This window comes from Staurois parvus, unplaced genomic scaffold (assembly GCF_062004578.1).
Source record: "Staurois parvus isolate SC_StPar_1 unplaced genomic scaffold, SC_StPar_1.0 ptg000037l, whole genome shotgun sequence".
In the NCBI taxonomy this organism is placed as follows: Eukaryota; Metazoa; Chordata; class Amphibia; order Anura; family Ranidae; genus Staurois; species Staurois parvus.
The window spans coordinates 308,245-326,217 of record NW_028317833.1 but is presented as its reverse complement, the minus strand read 5'-3'; the positions used below and the strand labels follow the sequence as shown (position 1 = coordinate 326,217).

The 17,973-nt window shown below is 49.4% G+C and overlaps 1 protein-coding gene and 1 long non-coding RNA gene across 2 annotated transcripts in view; both read left to right on the top strand.

Moving 5' to 3' along the window:
• Positions 1 to 17,973, top strand: part of LOC149470589 (uncharacterized) — a 153,958-nt gene that overhangs the window by 91,688 nt on the left and 44,297 nt on the right. The gene's annotated exons all lie outside the window — the stretch shown is intronic.
• LOC149470590 (uncharacterized) lies at positions 838 to 17,932 on the top strand. The gene is made up of 7 exons (XM_089662100.1): positions 838 to 1,193; positions 1,285 to 1,515; positions 1,632 to 1,729; positions 1,819 to 2,040; positions 3,861 to 4,067; positions 4,174 to 4,315; positions 15,732 to 17,932. The coding sequence occupies exons 2-7, from the start codon at positions 1,338 to 1,340 to the stop codon at positions 17,645 to 17,647; spliced, it is 2,763 nt and encodes a 920-aa protein (XP_089518226.1). The 5' UTR covers positions 838 to 1,193; positions 1,285 to 1,337; the 3' UTR covers positions 17,648 to 17,932.

The window sequence follows — 17,973 nt, the reverse complement described above, 5'->3', positions numbered from 1 at the left end:
TTGTGTGATAGAATAAAATCACACTTCATTTTTTATTTCAATGGCTCTTTCATTCATAATCGCCTCAAGACACTAGAAGAAGTATTATATGTGTCTAAAAATCCAACAACATATCAGAGTGTTTGGCTGTAAAGCATATGCCCACATTCCAAGTCAGAAACGCTCCAAGTTGGAGAACAAAGCCATAGAAGGCATTCTGGTTGGCTACAGTGAGCAGAGGAAGGGATATAGAATCCTTTGTCCAAAGACCAACAAGGTCACAGTAAGCCGCAGTGTTTATTTTGATGAAAGTGAAGCACCAGATAATACAATTCTTGAAAAATGTGGAGAGGATTTACGCGCTGAATCGGCAAGAGACACTGACCCATGCGAAGCAGGACAAGAGCCAGAACAAGAAGAAGTGGAACTTACAATCAACGAGCCAATAGAACCCACTGAACAACAAGAAATCAGAAGATCCTCTCGAATGACAAAAGGGATACCACCCCGCAGGTTATCATACGCTGCTAAAACACATCAAACACGGGAGCCAACATCCTGGGAAGACATAGAAACTTTGCCGAGAAGGGAAGCCGATCAGTGGAGAAAAGCAGCTGAAGAAGAAATGAAATCACTTCAAGAAAATAAAACTTGGTCACTAACAGAACTCCCTCCCGGTCACAAAACCATCGGAAGCAAATGGACTTTTAAAGTGAAATATGATGCAGAAGGAAACATCCATAGATACAAAGCAAGATTAGTTGCCAAGGGATTTATTTATTTATTCTGTATATCTTTTGTTTTTATCTTGTGTTCTGTGTTTATAAGACTTTTCTATCTGTAGTAAAATATATTTTTTAAACAGTTGGTTACATAAAAGTTAGTTTTATTGTTTCTTACTTTTTATTAGTTATTTTGGCTCCTCCCTGATATCTCTGTAAGGTAATACAATGCAGGATTGGGTATTAGGGGACATTTCTCGGGGCTGCAGTTCCTCTGAACTCCACAAGATGGTGATCTCATTTCTGCTAACCAGACAGGACTTCTCTATGGAATGCAGACAGGAAGTGATGTCAGGAACAGACAGGAAGTGATGTCAGGAACAGACAGGAAATGATGTCAGGAACAGACAGGAAGTGATGTGGAATAAAGACAGACTGTGCCATGCGGTGTGAAGGAGATCGGAGACATTGCAGAAAGTAGCAGCAGAGGAGGTAATAAGATGTTGTGTTCTATTTACAGCCAGTAACCCCCCGTCATGTCCGTCCTCTTCCTCCATAGTCATGTGACGTCTTTTATTTCCAGCAGATGATACACATCAAAATTTAGAAGGACACAAGGACCTCTACAAGTAAGTCATGATGGAGGACCACCAGAGAGGACACAAGGACCTCTACAAGGACTTCATAATGGAGGACCACCAGAGAGGACAGAAGGACCTCTACAAGGATGTCATGATGGAGGACCACCAGAGAGGACACAAGGACCTCTACAAGGACGTCATGATGGACAATCAGCCGCCCCTCACATCACCGGGTAAGAGGAGACTTTATTGTAAAGGAGAGAGCAGTACGGAGGATCCACCTAGATCCCCCATCATCTGATAAACACATAGAAACAATGGATTCAGTCAGTGTGTGTGTTTCCTACAGATGGATCCAGTCATGGGAACCCACCAGAGAGATGTCCCCGTCCTCTGTATTCCCGGGATTCCACACAGGAAGGTCACACCATCCCTCACCATCATCAGGTAGATGAGGAACAATCACTGATAGCATCATTAGGATCTGTAAATTATCTGCATTGTTACCATTGATGTCATTTTTATTATATATTCAGAGTGGAAACCTGAGAGATCCTGAAGTTGAAGTTAAAGAAGAGATAAAAGAGGAGGAGGATGGGGGGATGGAGGAGTCAGAGATTCCAGAAGGACACCAAGATCTGTACCAGGACACCATGGTGGAGTCATCCAGCTACAGGAATCTACCAGAGAGATGTCCCCGTCCTCTGTATTCCCGGGATTCCACACAGGAAGGTCACACCATCCCTCACCATCATCAGGTAGGTGGATCAAGTTATGGGAACCCACCAGAGAGATGTCCCCGTCCTCTGTATTCCCAGGATTCCACACAGGTAGGTCACACCATCCCTCACCATCCTCAGGTAGATGTGTATAAATTATAACTATTAGTGATTGTTCTTCAAGGGTGTTTGTTACATTGAATTTCTTTTTGAACGTTTAGAGTGGAATCCTCGGGGATGATAATATTGTTAAAGAAGAGTATAAAGAGGAGTATGGAGTGATGGAGGAGTTTTCAGAAGGACACAAGGATATGATGGAGCCACCTAATACCAGGAACCCACCAGAGAGATGTCCCCGTCCTCTGTATTCCTGGGATTCCACACAGGAAGGTCACACCATCCCTCACCATCATCAGGTAGATGGATCCAGTCATGGGAACCCACCAGAGAGATGTCCCCATCCTCTGTATTCCCGGGATTCCACACAGGAAGGTCACACCATCCCTCACCATCATCCGGTAGATTATTATTATACAGTATTTATATAGCGGCAGAAGGTTTGCTCAGCGCTGTACATTATAGTGGGGACAGAACATGAGACAATACAGTAACAATACAATACACGAGGGGTGCGAGGGCCCTGATCCTTGGAGCTTACAATCTAGAAGGGAGGGGGTAGAGGTACAGGAGAAAGTGGCTGTGGGGGATGGAGTGGTAGGAGGAGTGGAGGAGATCGGCTGTTAGGTGAGGGTGGGGTAGGCTTCCCTGAAGAGATGGGTTTTCAGGGTGCGCCTGAAGGTAAGGAGGGTAGGTGACAGTCTGATGGATTGGGGTAGTGAGTTCCAGAGGATGGGGGAAGTCCTGGAGTCGGGAGTGGGAGGAGGAGACCAGGTAGCTAGAAAGTAGGAGGTCTTGTGAGGAGCGAAGAGTACGGGTTGGGTGGTATTTGTGTATCAGGTCGGTGAGGTAGTTTGGGGCGGAGTTATGAATGGCTTTGTATGTCAATGTTAGGAGGTTGAATTTAATGAGTTGGGCAATCTGGAGCCAGTGGAGGGAATGACAGAGGGGGGTGGAGGACACTGAATGGAGGTCAGTGGAGGGAATGATAGAGGGGGGTGGAGGATACTGAATGGAGGCCAGTGGAGGGATTGGCTGAGGGGGGTGGAGGACACTGAATGGAGGCCAGTGGAGGGAATGACAAGGGGGTTTAGAGGACACTCAATGGGGGCCAGTGGAGGGAATGACAGAGAGGGGTGGAGGACACTGAGTGGAGGGAATGACAGGGGGGTGGAGGACACTGAGTGGAGGCCAGTGGAGGGAATGACAGAGGGGGGTGGCAGAGCGGTTGGTGAGGTGGATGAGTCTGGCCGCTGAGTTCAGGATAGACTGAAGCGGGAATAGTCGGTGCGGAGGGAAGGCCGGTGCGGAGGGATGGCCGGTGCGGAGGGGAGGCCGGTGAGGAGGGATGGCCGGTGGTGCGGGAAGCTGGTGAGGAGGGAGGCCGGTGGTGCGGGATGGCCGGTGAGGAGGGATGGTAGGTGGTGCGGGAGGCCGGTGAGGAGGGATGGCCGGTGGTGCGGGAGGCCGGTGAGGAGGGGCTGGCCGCTGAGTTCAGGATAGCCGGTGAGGAGGTCGGCCGGTGAGGGGGGAGGCCGGTGAGGAGGTTGGCCGGTGAGGAGGGATGGCCGGTGAGGAGGTTGGCCGGTGGTGCGGGAGGCCGGTGATGAGGGAAGCCGGTGAGGAGGCAGTTGCAGTAGTCCACACGTGAGATGATAATGGGGTAGATGATGACAATTATTGGTAGGTGGGATTTATACTCGGCATGTTTGTTACAATGAATGTTTTATTATATCTCTCAGAGTGGAATCCTCGGGGATGAGAATATTGATGGTAAAGAAGAGTATAAAGAGGAGGATGAGGAGGATGGAGTGATGGAGGAGTTTTCAGAAGGACACAAGGAGATGATGGAGCCACCTAATACCAGGAACCCACCAGAGAGATGTCCCCGTCCTCTGTATTCCCGGGATTCCACACAGGAAGGTCACACCATCCCTCACCATTGCAAGGTTGGTGGGATGGAGCATCTAGAACATGGATTCATACAGACAATGTGTGGAGTTTCTGTGACCTTCTATCTTCCAGATGATATTTCCTCTCCTTCTCTTGATGTAGAGTGGAGATCCAATCGATATAGAATTTGAGGTGAAAGCAGAAGAAGAAGAGGCGTATGTGAGGGATGATCAGCAGTCTATGGAGGAGGATGGAATAACGGGGACATTTATAGAGGAGGACACTCCTACAGAGATCAGCACAGGTGGGTCATGAACACCAAATCCATTCCTCCACCCATACTGCTCACTGATTGGTCCAGAGTAGGGCGGGGGCGGGGTGATATCAGCCTGTAATACATCAGAAGAAACAATGCCGTCCCGATTGATCCGGTAAACGTATCTGGATTATATCTGCGACTCACTTCAATAAAAGCGTGGATTGTAAACCTGAAATACTGGAACTCAGAAAAAATGGCGGCTGACTGGCGCATTACCGCCTACAAAGTGGTTCCTTCCATCCCATGCGGAGTCATGTGACCTACAAACGTCCAATGCCATGTTGTATGTATTAGATCACACGGGTCATAGAAAGGTTGTCATTCACATGGTGGACGTGCTGTAATCATAGAGGGGAGTGGAGGCCAGTGGAGGGAATGACAGAGGGGGGTGGAGGTCAGTGGAGGAATTGGCAGAGAGGGGTGGAGGCCAGTGTAGGGATTGGCAGAGGGGGATGGAGGGATTGGCAGAGAGGAGTGGAGGTCGGGAGGGATTGGCAGAGATGGGTGGAGGGATTGGCAGAGGGGGTGGAGGACACTGAATGGAGGTCAGTGGAGGGATTGGCAGAGGGGGGTGCAGGACACTGAATGGAGGCCAGTGGAGGGATTGGCAGAGGGGGGTGGAGGTCAGTGGTGGGAATGAAAGAGGGGGGTGGAGGTCAGTGGAGGGATTGGCAGAGGGGGTGGAGGACACTGAATGGAGGCCAGTCGAGGGAATGACAGAGGGGGGTGGAGGCCAGTGGAGGGATTGGCAGAGGGGGGTCGAGGACACTGAATGGAGGTCAGTGGAGGGATTGGCAGACGGGGGTGCAGGACACTGAATGGATCCCCCCTTATGTATTATACATGGAGATCATATCCCCCCTTATGTATTATACATGGAGATCATATCCCCCCTTATGTATTATACATGGAGATCATATACCCCTTATGTATTATACATGGAGATCATATCCCCCCTTATGTATTATACACGGAGATCATATCCCCCCTTATGTATTATACATGGTGATCATATCCCCCTTATGTATTATACATGGAGATCATATCCCCCCTTATGTAATATACATGGTGATCATATCCCCCCTTATGTATTATACATGGAGATCATATCCCCCCTTATGTATTATACATGGAGATCATATCCCCCCTTATGTAATATACATGGTGATCATATCCCCCCTTATGTATTATACATGGAGATCATATCCCCCCTTATGTATTATACATGGTGATCATATCCCCCCTTATGTATTATACATGGAGATCATATCCCCCCTTATGTATTATACATGGAGATCATATCCCCCCTTATGTAATATACATGGTGATCATATCCCCCCTTATGTATTATACATGGAGATCATATCCCCCCTTATGTATTATACATGGAGATCATATCCCCCCTTATGTATTATACATGGAGATCATATCCCCCCTTATGTATTATACATGGAGATCATATCCCCCTTATGTATTATACATGGAGATCATATCCCCCTTATGTATTATACATGGAGATCGTATCCCCCTTATGTATTATACATGGAGATCGTATCCCCCTTATGTATTATACATGGAGATCGTATCCCCCCTTATGTATTAAACATGGAGATCGTATCCCCCCTTATGTATTATACATGGAGATCGTATCCCCCCCTTATGTATTATACATGGAGATCATATCCCCCCTTATGTATTATACATGGAGATCATATCCCCCCTTATGTATTATACATGGAGATCATATCCCCCCTTATGTATTATACATGGAGATCATATCCCCCCTTATGTAATATACATGGTGATCATATCCCCCCTTATGTATTATACATGGAGATCATATCCCCCCCTTATGTATTATACCTGGAGATCATATCCCCCCTTATGTATTATACATGGAGATCATATCCCCCTTATGTATTATACATGGAGATCATATCCCCCCCTTATGTATTATACATGGAGATCATATCCCCCCGTTATGTATTATACATGGAGATCATATCCCCCCCTTATGTATTATACATGGAGGTCATATCCCCCCGTTATGTATTATACATGGAGATCATATCCCCCCGTTATGTATTATACATGGAGATCATATCCCCCCGTTATGTATTATACATGGAGATCATATCCCCCCGTTATGTATTATACATGGAGATCATATCCCCCCGTTATGTATTATACATGGAGATCATATCCCCCCCTTATGTATTATACATGGAGATCATATCCCCCCCTTATGTATTATACATGGAGATCCTATCCCCCCTTATGTATTACACATGGTGATCACATCCCCCCTTATGTATTACACATGGAGATCACATCCCCCCCTTATGTATTATACATGGAGATCACATCCCCCCGTTATGTATTATACATGGAGATCATATCCCCCCGTTATGTATTATACATGGAGATCATATCCCCCCCTTATGTATTATACATGGAGATCATATCCCCCCCTTATGTATTATACATGGAGATCACATCCCCCCTTATGTATTATACATGGTGATCACATCCCCCCTTATGTATTACACATGGAGATCACATCCCCCCCTTATGTATTATACATGGAGATCACATCCCCCCCCTTATGTATTATACATGGAGATCACATCCCCCCCCTTATGTATTATACATGGAGATCACATCCCCCCCCCTTATGTATTATACATGGAGATCACATCCCCCCCCTTATGTATTATACATGGAGATCATATCCCCCCCCTTATGTATTATACATGGAGATCATATCCCCCTTATGTATTATACATGGAGATCATATCCCCCCCCTTATGTATTATACATGGAGATCATATCCCCCCTTATGTATTATACATGGAGATCATATCCCCCCTTATGTATTATACATGGAGATCATATCCCCCCTTATGTATTATACATGGAGATCATATCCCCCTTATGTATTATACATGGAGATCATATCCCCCCCTTATGTATTATACATGGAGATCATATCCCCCCTTATGTATTATACATGGAGATCATATCCCCCCCTTATGTATTATACATGGAGATCATATCCCCCCTTATGTATTATACATGGTGATCATATCCCCCCTTATGTATTATACATGGAAATCATATCCCCCTTATGTATTATACATGGAGATCATATCCCCCCTTATGTATTATACATGGAGATCATATCCCCCCTTATGTATTATACATGGTGATCATATCCCCCCTTATGTATTATACATGGAGATCATATCCCCCCTTATGTATTATACATGGAGATCATATCCCCCTTATGTATTATACATGGAGATCATATCCCCCCTTATGTATTATACATGGAGATCATATCCCCCCCTTATGTATTATACATGGAGATCATATCCCCCCCTTATGTATTATACATGGAGATCATATCCCCCCTTATGTATTATACATGGAGATCATATCCCCCCTTATGTATTATACATGGAGATCATATCCCCCCTTATGTATTGGGATTTTTAATATCAGACCCTATATTGTTTATTATTATTATACAGTATTTATAAAGCACCAATAGTTCGCTCAGCGCTGTACATTACAGAGGGGGACAGAACATGTGACAGAACAATACCAATACAATGTGATACATGAGGGGATCGAGGGCCCTGCTCTTTCGAGCTTACAATCTAGGAGGGAGGGGATGGTGGCACAGGAGGAGATAGCTGAGGGGGATGGAGTGGTAGGAAGAGTGGAGGAGGTCGGCAAGTTAGCAGGGGGTGGGGTAGGCTTCCCTGAAGAGATGGGTTTTCAGGGTGCGCCTAAAGGAGAGAAGAGTAGGTGATAATCTGATGGGTTGGGGCAGGGAGTTCCAGAGGATGGGTGACACCCTGGAGAAGTCCTGGAGGCGGGCATGGGAGGAGGAGACTAGGGAACTAGAGAGAAGGAGGTCTTGTGAGGAGCGGAGTGTGCGTGCTGGGCGGTACTTGGATATTAGGTCAGTGATGTAGTTCGGGGCAGTATGGTGGACAGCTTTGTACGTCAGTGTTAGGATTTTGAATTTGATCCGTTGCGCAATCGGAAGCCAGTGGAGGGATTGGCAGAGGGGGGTGGAGGCAAGTGGAGGGATTGGCAGAGGGGGGTGGAGGCAAGTGGAGGGATTGGCAGAGGGGGGTGGAGGGATTGGCAGAGGGGGGTGGAGGGATTGGCAGAGGGGGGTGGCGGAGATGGAGCGGTTGGAAAGGTGGATGAGTCTGGCAGCCGTATTCAGGATGGACTGAAGCAGGGATAGCCAGCGGCGAGGCAGGCCAGTGAGGAGGGAGTTGCAGTAGTCGAGTCGTGATATGATGAGGGAGTGGATGAGCTGTTTAGTGGTTTCTGGGGTTAGGAACGTGCGGATTTTGGCGATGTTGCGGCGGTGGAGTCTGCTTGTTGCGGAGGTGGAGTCTGCTTGTTGCGGAGGTGGAGTCTGCATGTTGCGGAGGTGGAGTCTGCACGAGTTTGTTAAAGATTGGACTTGGGGCTGGAAGGATAGGTTGGAGTCCAGAATGACACCCAGTACTCTGGCCTGCAGGGCGGGTTTGATGGTAGCGTTGTTGGATGTGATGGAGAAGTCAATGGGGGGTGGGGTTCGGGCTGGGGGGGAGACAAGAAACTCGGTTTTGGAGAGATTCAGTTTAAGGAAGTGGAGCGACATCCAATCTGATATGTCGCTCAGTAGGTGTGTGATTCGGGCGGAGACCGAGGGGGTGAGGTGGGGGGTGGAGATCGAGGGGGTGAGGTGGGGGGCGGAGACCGAGGGGGTGAGGTGGGGGGTTGAGAGATAGATTTGTGTGTCGTCGGCATAGAGGTGGTAGTTGAAGCCGTGAGAGTGTATGAGTTGGCCAAGGGAGGAGGTGTAGATGGAGAAGAGAAGGGGCCCAAGGACGGAGCCTTGAGGGACCCCAACAGAGAGGGGGAGTGAGGGGGAGGTGGTAGCATTATAGGTAACGCTGAAAGAGCGTTGTGACAGGTAAGATGAGAGCCAGGAGAGAGCAGAATCTCTGAGGCTGAGGGAGTGTAGTATTTTGAGGAGGAGGGGGTGGTCAACTGTGTCGAAGGCCGCAGAGAGGTCAAGGAGTAGGAGCACTGAATAATGGCCATTAGCTTTGGAGGTTAGCAGGTCGTTGGAGAGTTTGAGTAAGGCAGTTTCGGTGGAGTGTAGGGGACAGAAGCCAGACTGTAGGGGATCGAGGAGGTTGTTGTCGTTGAGGTGAGAGCTTAGGCGGGTGTAGACTAGGCGCTCGAGGAGTTTAGATGTAAATGGGAGATGGGTCTGAGGTTGTTCGGGTCATTGGGGTCCAGGGAGGGCTTTTTAAGTATGGGGGTGATGTGTGCATGTTTCAGAGGGGAGGGGAAAGTGCCGGAGGAGAGGGAGAGATTAAAGATGTGGGTGAGGGAGCGTAGGATGGAGGGGGAGGGAGGTCATAGGAGTTGTGAGGGGATAGGGTCGAGGGGGCAGGTGGTGAGGCGGGCATCAGAGAGGATCTTGGAGGCTTCCTTGATGGTAATAAGGTCAAAGAGTCGGAGTGTTGGGGGAGCTTCAGTATGAGGAATGTAGGGTGGGGTGGAAGTGGGGGTCAGAGCAGTGGTGGGGCCATGGGAGAGGGGTGATGAGGGGGTAGCTGTGTGAGGGTGAAGGGGGTTGGAGAGAGTTTGAGCAGCGACGAAGTCCCTGTGGGTTATGTTGAGGGAGAGGGGGGATGAGGGGGTAGCTGTGTGAGAGGGGACAGGTTGAGAGGGCGTGTGAGTTGTGGAAATGTCCTTGCGAATTGTGTCAATCTTGTTTTTGAAGTGATTGGCAATCTCAAGGGCAGTGAGTGAGGTGCTGGGTGGAGGTGGGGGTGGCGAGAGTAGAGAGTTGAAGGTGGAGAAGAGTCGGCGAGGATTGGAGGAGAAGGCCTTGATGAGGGTCAGGAAGTAGGCTTGTTTGGCTGCGTGGAGGGAGGAGGTGTAGGTGTGGAAGGCAGATTTGTAGCGGGTGAAGGCTTGTTGGGATTTGGTTTTGCGCCATAGTCGCTCCAGGGCACGACTGTGTCGTTTGAGGGTTTTGGTGTGATCAGTCTTCAGGGCTGGAGCGGTCGGGGTCTGATGTTGCGTGTGGTTAAAGGGGCTAGTGAGTCAAGGGCTGTTGAGAGCGCATTGTTGTAGGCAGTCATAGCCAAGTCGGGGCAGGACAGGGGGAGGATGCTGTCATGGAGTTGATCAGCTGCAGAGTGGAGGGGGGCAGGGTTAAGGTTGCGGAGGTTACGGCTGGTAGTAGTGTGACATTTGGAGGGGTAGACGTTGGAGGACGAGGAGATAGAGAAGGTGATCAGGTTGTGGTCAGAGAGAGGGAAGGGGGTGTTAGTGAGGTTGTGGGGAGCGCAGCATAAATATATTAATAAGTAAGGGTCCCGACACTGAGCCTTGGGGTACCCCACTAATAACACTGACCCTTGGGGTACACCACTGACACCCCCAGACCATGCAGAGTATGAATCATTAACCACTACTCTCTGAATACGATCTTTCAGCCAGTTTTCATTTATATTCAGATTTTTCCAGCCCATAGACTTTACCTTACACATTAGCCGTGTGTGGGGAACTGTGTCCAAGTATACCACGTCCCCCGCCACCCCTCTGTCCGGGTATGCCACGTCCACCGCCACCCCTCTGTCCAAGTATACTACGTCCCCCGCCTCCCCTCTGTCAGCTTCCACTGATTACAGAATACTAATACTGAGAGTCCTGACCCTTATACTATATAACTTGTACATTCCATACTCCTGACCCCTGCACTATATACTCCGTGTTGTACATTACATACTCCTGACCCCTGCACTATATACTCCGTGTTGTACATTACATACTCCTGACCCCTGCACTATATACTCCGTGTTGTACATTACATACTCCTGACCCCTGCACTATATACTCCGTGTTGTACATTACATACTCCTGACCCCTGCACTATATACTCCGTGTTGTACATTACATACTCCTGACCCCTGCGCTATATACTCCGTGTTGTACATTACATACTCCTGACCCCTGCGCTATATACTCCGTGTTGTACATTACATACTCCTGACCCCTGCACTATATACTCTGTGTTGTACATTCCATACTCCTGACCCCTGCACTATATACTCCATGTTGTACATTCCATACTCCTGACCCCTGCACTATATACTCTATGTTGTACATTACATACTGCTGACCCCTGCACTATATACTCCATGTTGTACGTTACATACTCCTGACCCCTGCACTATATACTCTGTGTTGTACATTCCATACTCCTGACCCCTGCACTATATACTCCATGTTGTACATTACATACTCCTGACCCCTGCACTATATACTCTATGTTGTACATTACATACTGCTGACCCCTGCACTATATACTCCATGTTGTACGTTACATACTCCTGACCCCTGCACTATATACTCCGTGTTGTACATTCCATCCTCCTGACCCCTGCACTATATACTCTATGTTGTACATTACATACTGCTGACCCCTGCACTATATACTCCATGTTGTACGTTACATACTCCTGACCCCTGCACTATATACTCCGTGTTGTACATTCCATCCTCCTGACCCCTGCACTATATACTCTATGTTGTACATTCCATCCTCCTGACCCTTGCACTATATACTCCATGTTGTACGTTACATACTCCTGACCCCTGCTCTCCCCCTCCCCCCACTGCTATATATACACATAATCTGGATACTCTTTTGTTCCCCCCATTTCCTCCCAGCTGGACATTTTATATCGGATGATGTGATTGGAGCACAGACTTTTACATGGTGATAATAATGAGATAACATCCTCCAACCAGAAAGTGATAATGAGGGAGGAGTCAATACCCCAATGAGGGTGGTCTTCAGGATGAGGGATGAGTCAATACCCCAATGATGGTGGTCTTCAGGATGAGGGAGTAGTCAATACCCCAATGATGGTGGTCTTCAGGGTCAGGATGAGGGAGGAGCAAATACCCCAATGATGGTGGTCTTCAGGGTCAGGATGAGGGAGGAGCCAATATCCCAATGATGGTGGTCTTCAGGATGAGGGAGGAGTCAATACCCCAATGATTGTAGTCTTCAGGGTCAGGATGAGGGAGGAGTCAATACCCCAGTGATGGTGGTCTTCAGGATGAGGGAGGAGTCAATATCCCAATGATGGTGGTCATCAGGGTCAGGATGAGGGAAGAGTCAATACCCCAATGAGGGTGGTCTTCAGGATGGGGGAGGAGTCAATACCCCTGTAACAGAAGCGTAGGCAGAACAGAGCACACGGAGAAGATGGGGAACACACAAACTTTATTGAAGCAACAAATTGACAGACACTCAACAGGGAAATGGCAGGAAGCGTGATGTGTGCGCAAACCAGGGACTATTCCAGGCACGGGGGGGGGGGGGGTATTCAGCGACAGGCAGGCAATCTCCCCCCCTCGACTTGGGGCCTCAACCGAGCTCCCTCCGTGATTGGACAGCGGATTGGAGACTCGGGCAACAGGTGGGAACCTACCACTGGGCAGGGGACTCGGGCAACAGACGGCAACCTACCACTGGGCAGGGGTCTCGGGCAACAGATGGCAACCTACCACTGGGCAGGGGCCTCGGGCAACAGACGGCAACCTACCACTGGGCAGAAGACTCGGGCAACAGACGGCAACCTACCACTGGGCAGGGGACTCGGGCAACAGACGGCAACCTACCACTGGGCAGGGGTCTCGGGCAACAGATGGCAACCTACCACTGGGCAGGGGCCTCGGGCAACAGACGGCAACCTACCACTGGGCAGAAGACTCGGGCAACAGGCGGCAACCTACCACTGGGCAGAAGACTCGGGCAACAGATGGCAACCTACCACTGGGCAGGGGCCTCGGGCAACAGGCGGCAACCTACCACTGGGCAGGGGCCTCGGGCAACATGCGGCAACCTACCACTGGGCAGGAGACTCGGGCAACAGACGGCAACCTACCACTGGACAGGGGTCTCGGGCAACAGACGGCAACCTACTACTGGGCAGGGGCTTCAGGCAACAGGCGGCAACCTACCACTGGGCAGGGGCCTTGGGGACTCAACGGGACTCTAGCTGTGGAGGCTGGCCACAGCACAGCTCCCACCCAGCTTTCTAGGGTCATTGGGTTCACAGGGACTCAACAGGTAGCGATGGCTCAAGCACTCAGGGGCACCACAGGTAGCTATACTCTGGGCATGCCACCAGGACATGGGTGATCAGTGCACACACAGCGGGGCGGTTTGGAACACGGGTGGTCGGTGCACACATCGGGGACAGTTCAGAACATGGGTGGTCGGTGCACACAACAGGAACAGTTCAGGACACGGGTGGTCAGTGCGCACAACAGGAACAGTTCAGGACACGGGTGGTCAGTGCACACAGCAGGAACTGTTCAGGACACGGGTGGTCAGTGCGCACAGCAGGAACAGTTCAGGACACGGGTGGTCAGTGCGCACAGCAGGAACAGTTCAGGACACGGGTGGTCAGTGTGCACAGCAGGAACAGTTCAGGACACGGGTGGTCAGTGCGCACAGCAGGAACTGTTCAGGACACGGGTGGTCAGTGCGCACAGCAGGAACAGTTCAGGACACGGGTGGTCAGTGCGCACAGCAGGAACAGTTCAGGACACGGGTGGTCAGTGCGCACAGCAGGAACAGTTCAGGACACGGGTGGTAAGTGCGCACAACAGGAACAGTTCAGGACACGGGTGGTCAGTGCGCACAACAGGAACAGTTCAGCACACTCACGGTAAGCAGCTTGTAGACCCTCAGCGGCAGGCGGCTCCAGACAGGGACGACCAGCGGTCAGCGTTCCAGGGACAACCAGCGATCAGCAGACAGCAGCAGCTCCCAGGGCACTCAGCAGCAGACAGCCTCCAGGGACACGCAGCCATGGATAGTGTACAGGGTCCCTCAGCCACAGCTCCCAGGGCACTCAGCAGCAGGAAGGGTGCAAGGGTGCTCAGTAGACAGGCTTACAGACTGGCAGGGTCTCAGTTGTGGGGTCTGACCTTTGAGGAGAAGGCTCATGCAGAGCTGTGGAGACTCCCAACCCTGGGGTATTGTAGAGGGCTGCAGTCCTGACCTTTTGGGGGTCTGCAGAGTGCGCGGGGGGATGGCTGGGGAGGCTCGGTCCCCCTCACCCAAGCCTCCCAACATCTTTCTGGGAGCAGGATGATTCTACCCACATGGCCAGGAACAAAAGGGAAGGCTGCTTCCTGTGTGGGTCTCTTGAAGATCATGTGGGACGCGGCTAGGTTGCCTCGGCAACGGCTGGCCCAGCCCTGTCCATGGAAGCCCCACAGACCTTCTAATGTACAAGGAGGAAGGGAGGGGTGGAGGGATATGGCGGGGGATGGGAGAGGCACTGGCAGTCTGTGACAACCCCAATGATGGTGGTCTTCAGGGTCAGGATGAGGGAAGAGTCAATACCCCAATGATGGTGGTCTTCAGGATCAGGGAGGAGTCAATACCCCAATGACGGTGGTCTTCAGGAGCAGGATGGGGGAGGAATCATTACCCCAATGATGGTGGTCTTCAGGGTCAGGATGGTGGAGAGGTCCATACCCCCATGACGGTGGTCTTCAGGATGAGGGAGGAGTCAATACCCCAATGATGGTGGTCTTCAGGGTCAGGATGAGGGAGGAGTCAATACACGAATGATAGTGGTCTTCAGGATGAGGGAGGAGTCAATACCCCAATGATGGTGGTCTTCAGGATGAGGGAAGATTCAATACCCCAATGATGGTGGTCTTCAGGGTCAGGATGAGGGAGGAGTCAATACCCCAATGATGGTGGTCTTCAGGATGATGGAGGAGTCAATACCCCAATGATGGTGGTCTTCAGGATGGGAGAGGAGTCAATACCCCAATGATGGTGGTCTTCAAGGTCAGGATGAGGGAGGAGTCAATACCCCAATGATGGTGGTCTTCAGGATGAGGGAGGAGTCAATACCCCAATGATGGTGGTTCTCAGGATGGGAGAGGAGTCAATACCCCAATGATGGTGGTCTTCAGGGTCAGGATGAGGGAGGAGTCAATACCCCAATGATGGTGGTCTTCAGGATGAGGGAGGACTCAATACCCCAATGATGGTGGTCTTCAGGATCAGTCCAGTCTTCATCTCTCGTCCTATAATCCCCTCATCACTGTCCCTCCTATAAAAGACAGTTCTGGTTGTTTCCTCACTCTCTGACTAAGGTCCATGAATAAAGAAATGACCTGGTAGGAGATCAGAGGAGCCATTTCCTAATTCCCTTGAGGGTGGAATTGTAAGCTCCTCAGAGACCAAGCTGCCTGATGTGGGTGGAGTCCTGGTTTGGGGGAACCAATCAGCTCCTGTCTAGTAATCCTCTTTGTCTTTGTATTTTAGTCCATGGCCGGGAGATGAGGAAAACCTCCGAGGATTGTCTCACTTTGTCTCCAGACTGGAAAGTAGAAGATGAGGACATCACACAGTATAGTCCAAGAGAAAACCCGGCTCCCTCCAATGTCCATCCGGCACCACCCAGTGTAGATGGACCATCGGATTCTTTATATCCTGAGGAACCTCAGACTGTGCGGGACCTGGCCGGCCTTCCAATAGGGAAGAGGTTCTCCTGTCCTGAGTGTGGGAAATGTTTCCAATATAAATCCGTTCTTAAGGATCATATAAGAACTCACACGGGGGAGAAGCCGTATTCCTGTCCTGAGTGCGGGAAATGTTTCAAATTTAAAGCTAAACTAAATGTGCATATAAGATCTCACACGGGGGAGAAGCCGTATTGCTGTCCTGAGTGCGGGAAATGTTTCAAATTTAAATCTAATCTAAATGTGCATATAAGAGCTCACACGGGGGAGAAGCCGTATTCCTGTTCTGAGTGTGGGAAATGTTTTGTAGAAAAATCAACACTTATCATACATCAGAGGTCTCACACGGGGGAGAAGCCGTATTCCTGTTCTGAGTGCGGGAAATGTTTTGTAGAAAAATCAACACTTATCATACATCAGAGGTCTCACCCGGGGGAGATGCCGTATTCCTGTCTTGAGTGTGGGAAATGTTTTCCTTATAAGTCCTATCTTTCCAGACATCAGAGATCTCATGCGGGAGAGAAGCCGTATTCCTGTCCTGAGTGCAGGAAATGTTTTTCTACAAAACAAACACTTACCGTACATCAGATGTCTCATACGGGGGAGAAGCCACATTCCTGTCCTGAGTGCGGGAAATGTTTCCGTCATAAATCCGGTCTTAATGTGCATATAAGATGTCACATGGAAGAGAAGCCGTGTTCCTGTCCTGAGTGTGGGAAATGTTTCCAATATAAATCCCTTCTTGAGGAGCATATAAGATCTCATACGCGGAAGAAGCTGTATTCCTGTCCTGAGTGCGGGAAATGTTTCCATTATAAATCCCATCTTAATTTGCATGAAAGATCTCACACGGGGGAGAAGCCATATTCCTGTCCTGAGTGCGGGAAATGTTTCCAATATAAATACAATCTTAATAGTCATGAAAGATCTCACACGGGGGAGAAGCCGTATTCCTGTCCTGAGTGCGGAAAATGTTTCAAACGTAAATCTAAACTAAACGTGCATATAAGATCTCACACGGGGGAAAAGCCGTATTCTTGTTCTGAGTGCGGGAAATGTTTTGTAGAAAAATCAACACTTCTCACACATCAGAGGTCTCACACGGGGGAGAAGCCGTATTCCTGTGCTGACTGTGGGAAATGTTTTATAGCAAAATCAACACTTATCGTACATCAGAGGTCTCACACAGGGGAGAAGCCATATTCCTGTCCTGAGTGTGGGAAATGTTTTTCCTATAAGTCCTATCTTTCCAGACATCAGAGATCTCACACGGGAGAGAAGCCGTATTCCTGTCCTGAGTGCGGGAAATGTTTTTCACGGAAGTTCCATCTTCACACACATCAGAGGTCTCACACGGAGGAGAAGCCGTATTCCTGTCCTGAGTGCGGGAAATGTTTTTCACAGAAGTCCTATCTTCACACACATCAGAGGTCTCACACGGTGGAGAAGCCACTTTCCTGTCCTGAGTGCGGGAAATGTTTTTCAGATGATTCTAGTCTTTACACACATCAGAGATGTCACACGAGGGAAAAGCCGTATTCCTGTCCTGAGTGCGGGAAATGTTTTTCCTATAAGTCCAAACTTAACATACATCAGAGATCTCACACAGGAGAGAAGCCATATTCTTGTCCTGAGTGCGGGAAATGTTTTCCCTATAAGATCTATCTTTCCAGACATCAGAGATCTCACACGGGAGGGAAGCCGTATTCCTGTCCTTAGTGCGGGAAATGTTTTTCATATACTCGCAGTCTTTACAAACATCAGAGATATCACACGGGGGAGAAGCCACTTTCCTGTCCTGTGGTGGAAATGTCCCTCACTGAAGTCCTGTCTTCCTGTACATCAGGGATTATATCGTGGTAGACAGATCAGACCGGGGTCAGTCCTTATTGGGGGGCGAAATGGGGAAAGATGGGGGGAGGGCTATGGCAGATGGTAAGAAGGTTCCCATGTTACAACCAGTGGAATTGGTACCATTTGTATGAAAATAAAAAATACACAAAATCCGTGTGAACAAAGTGTCAGTGGATGAAGGTGTCAGGGAA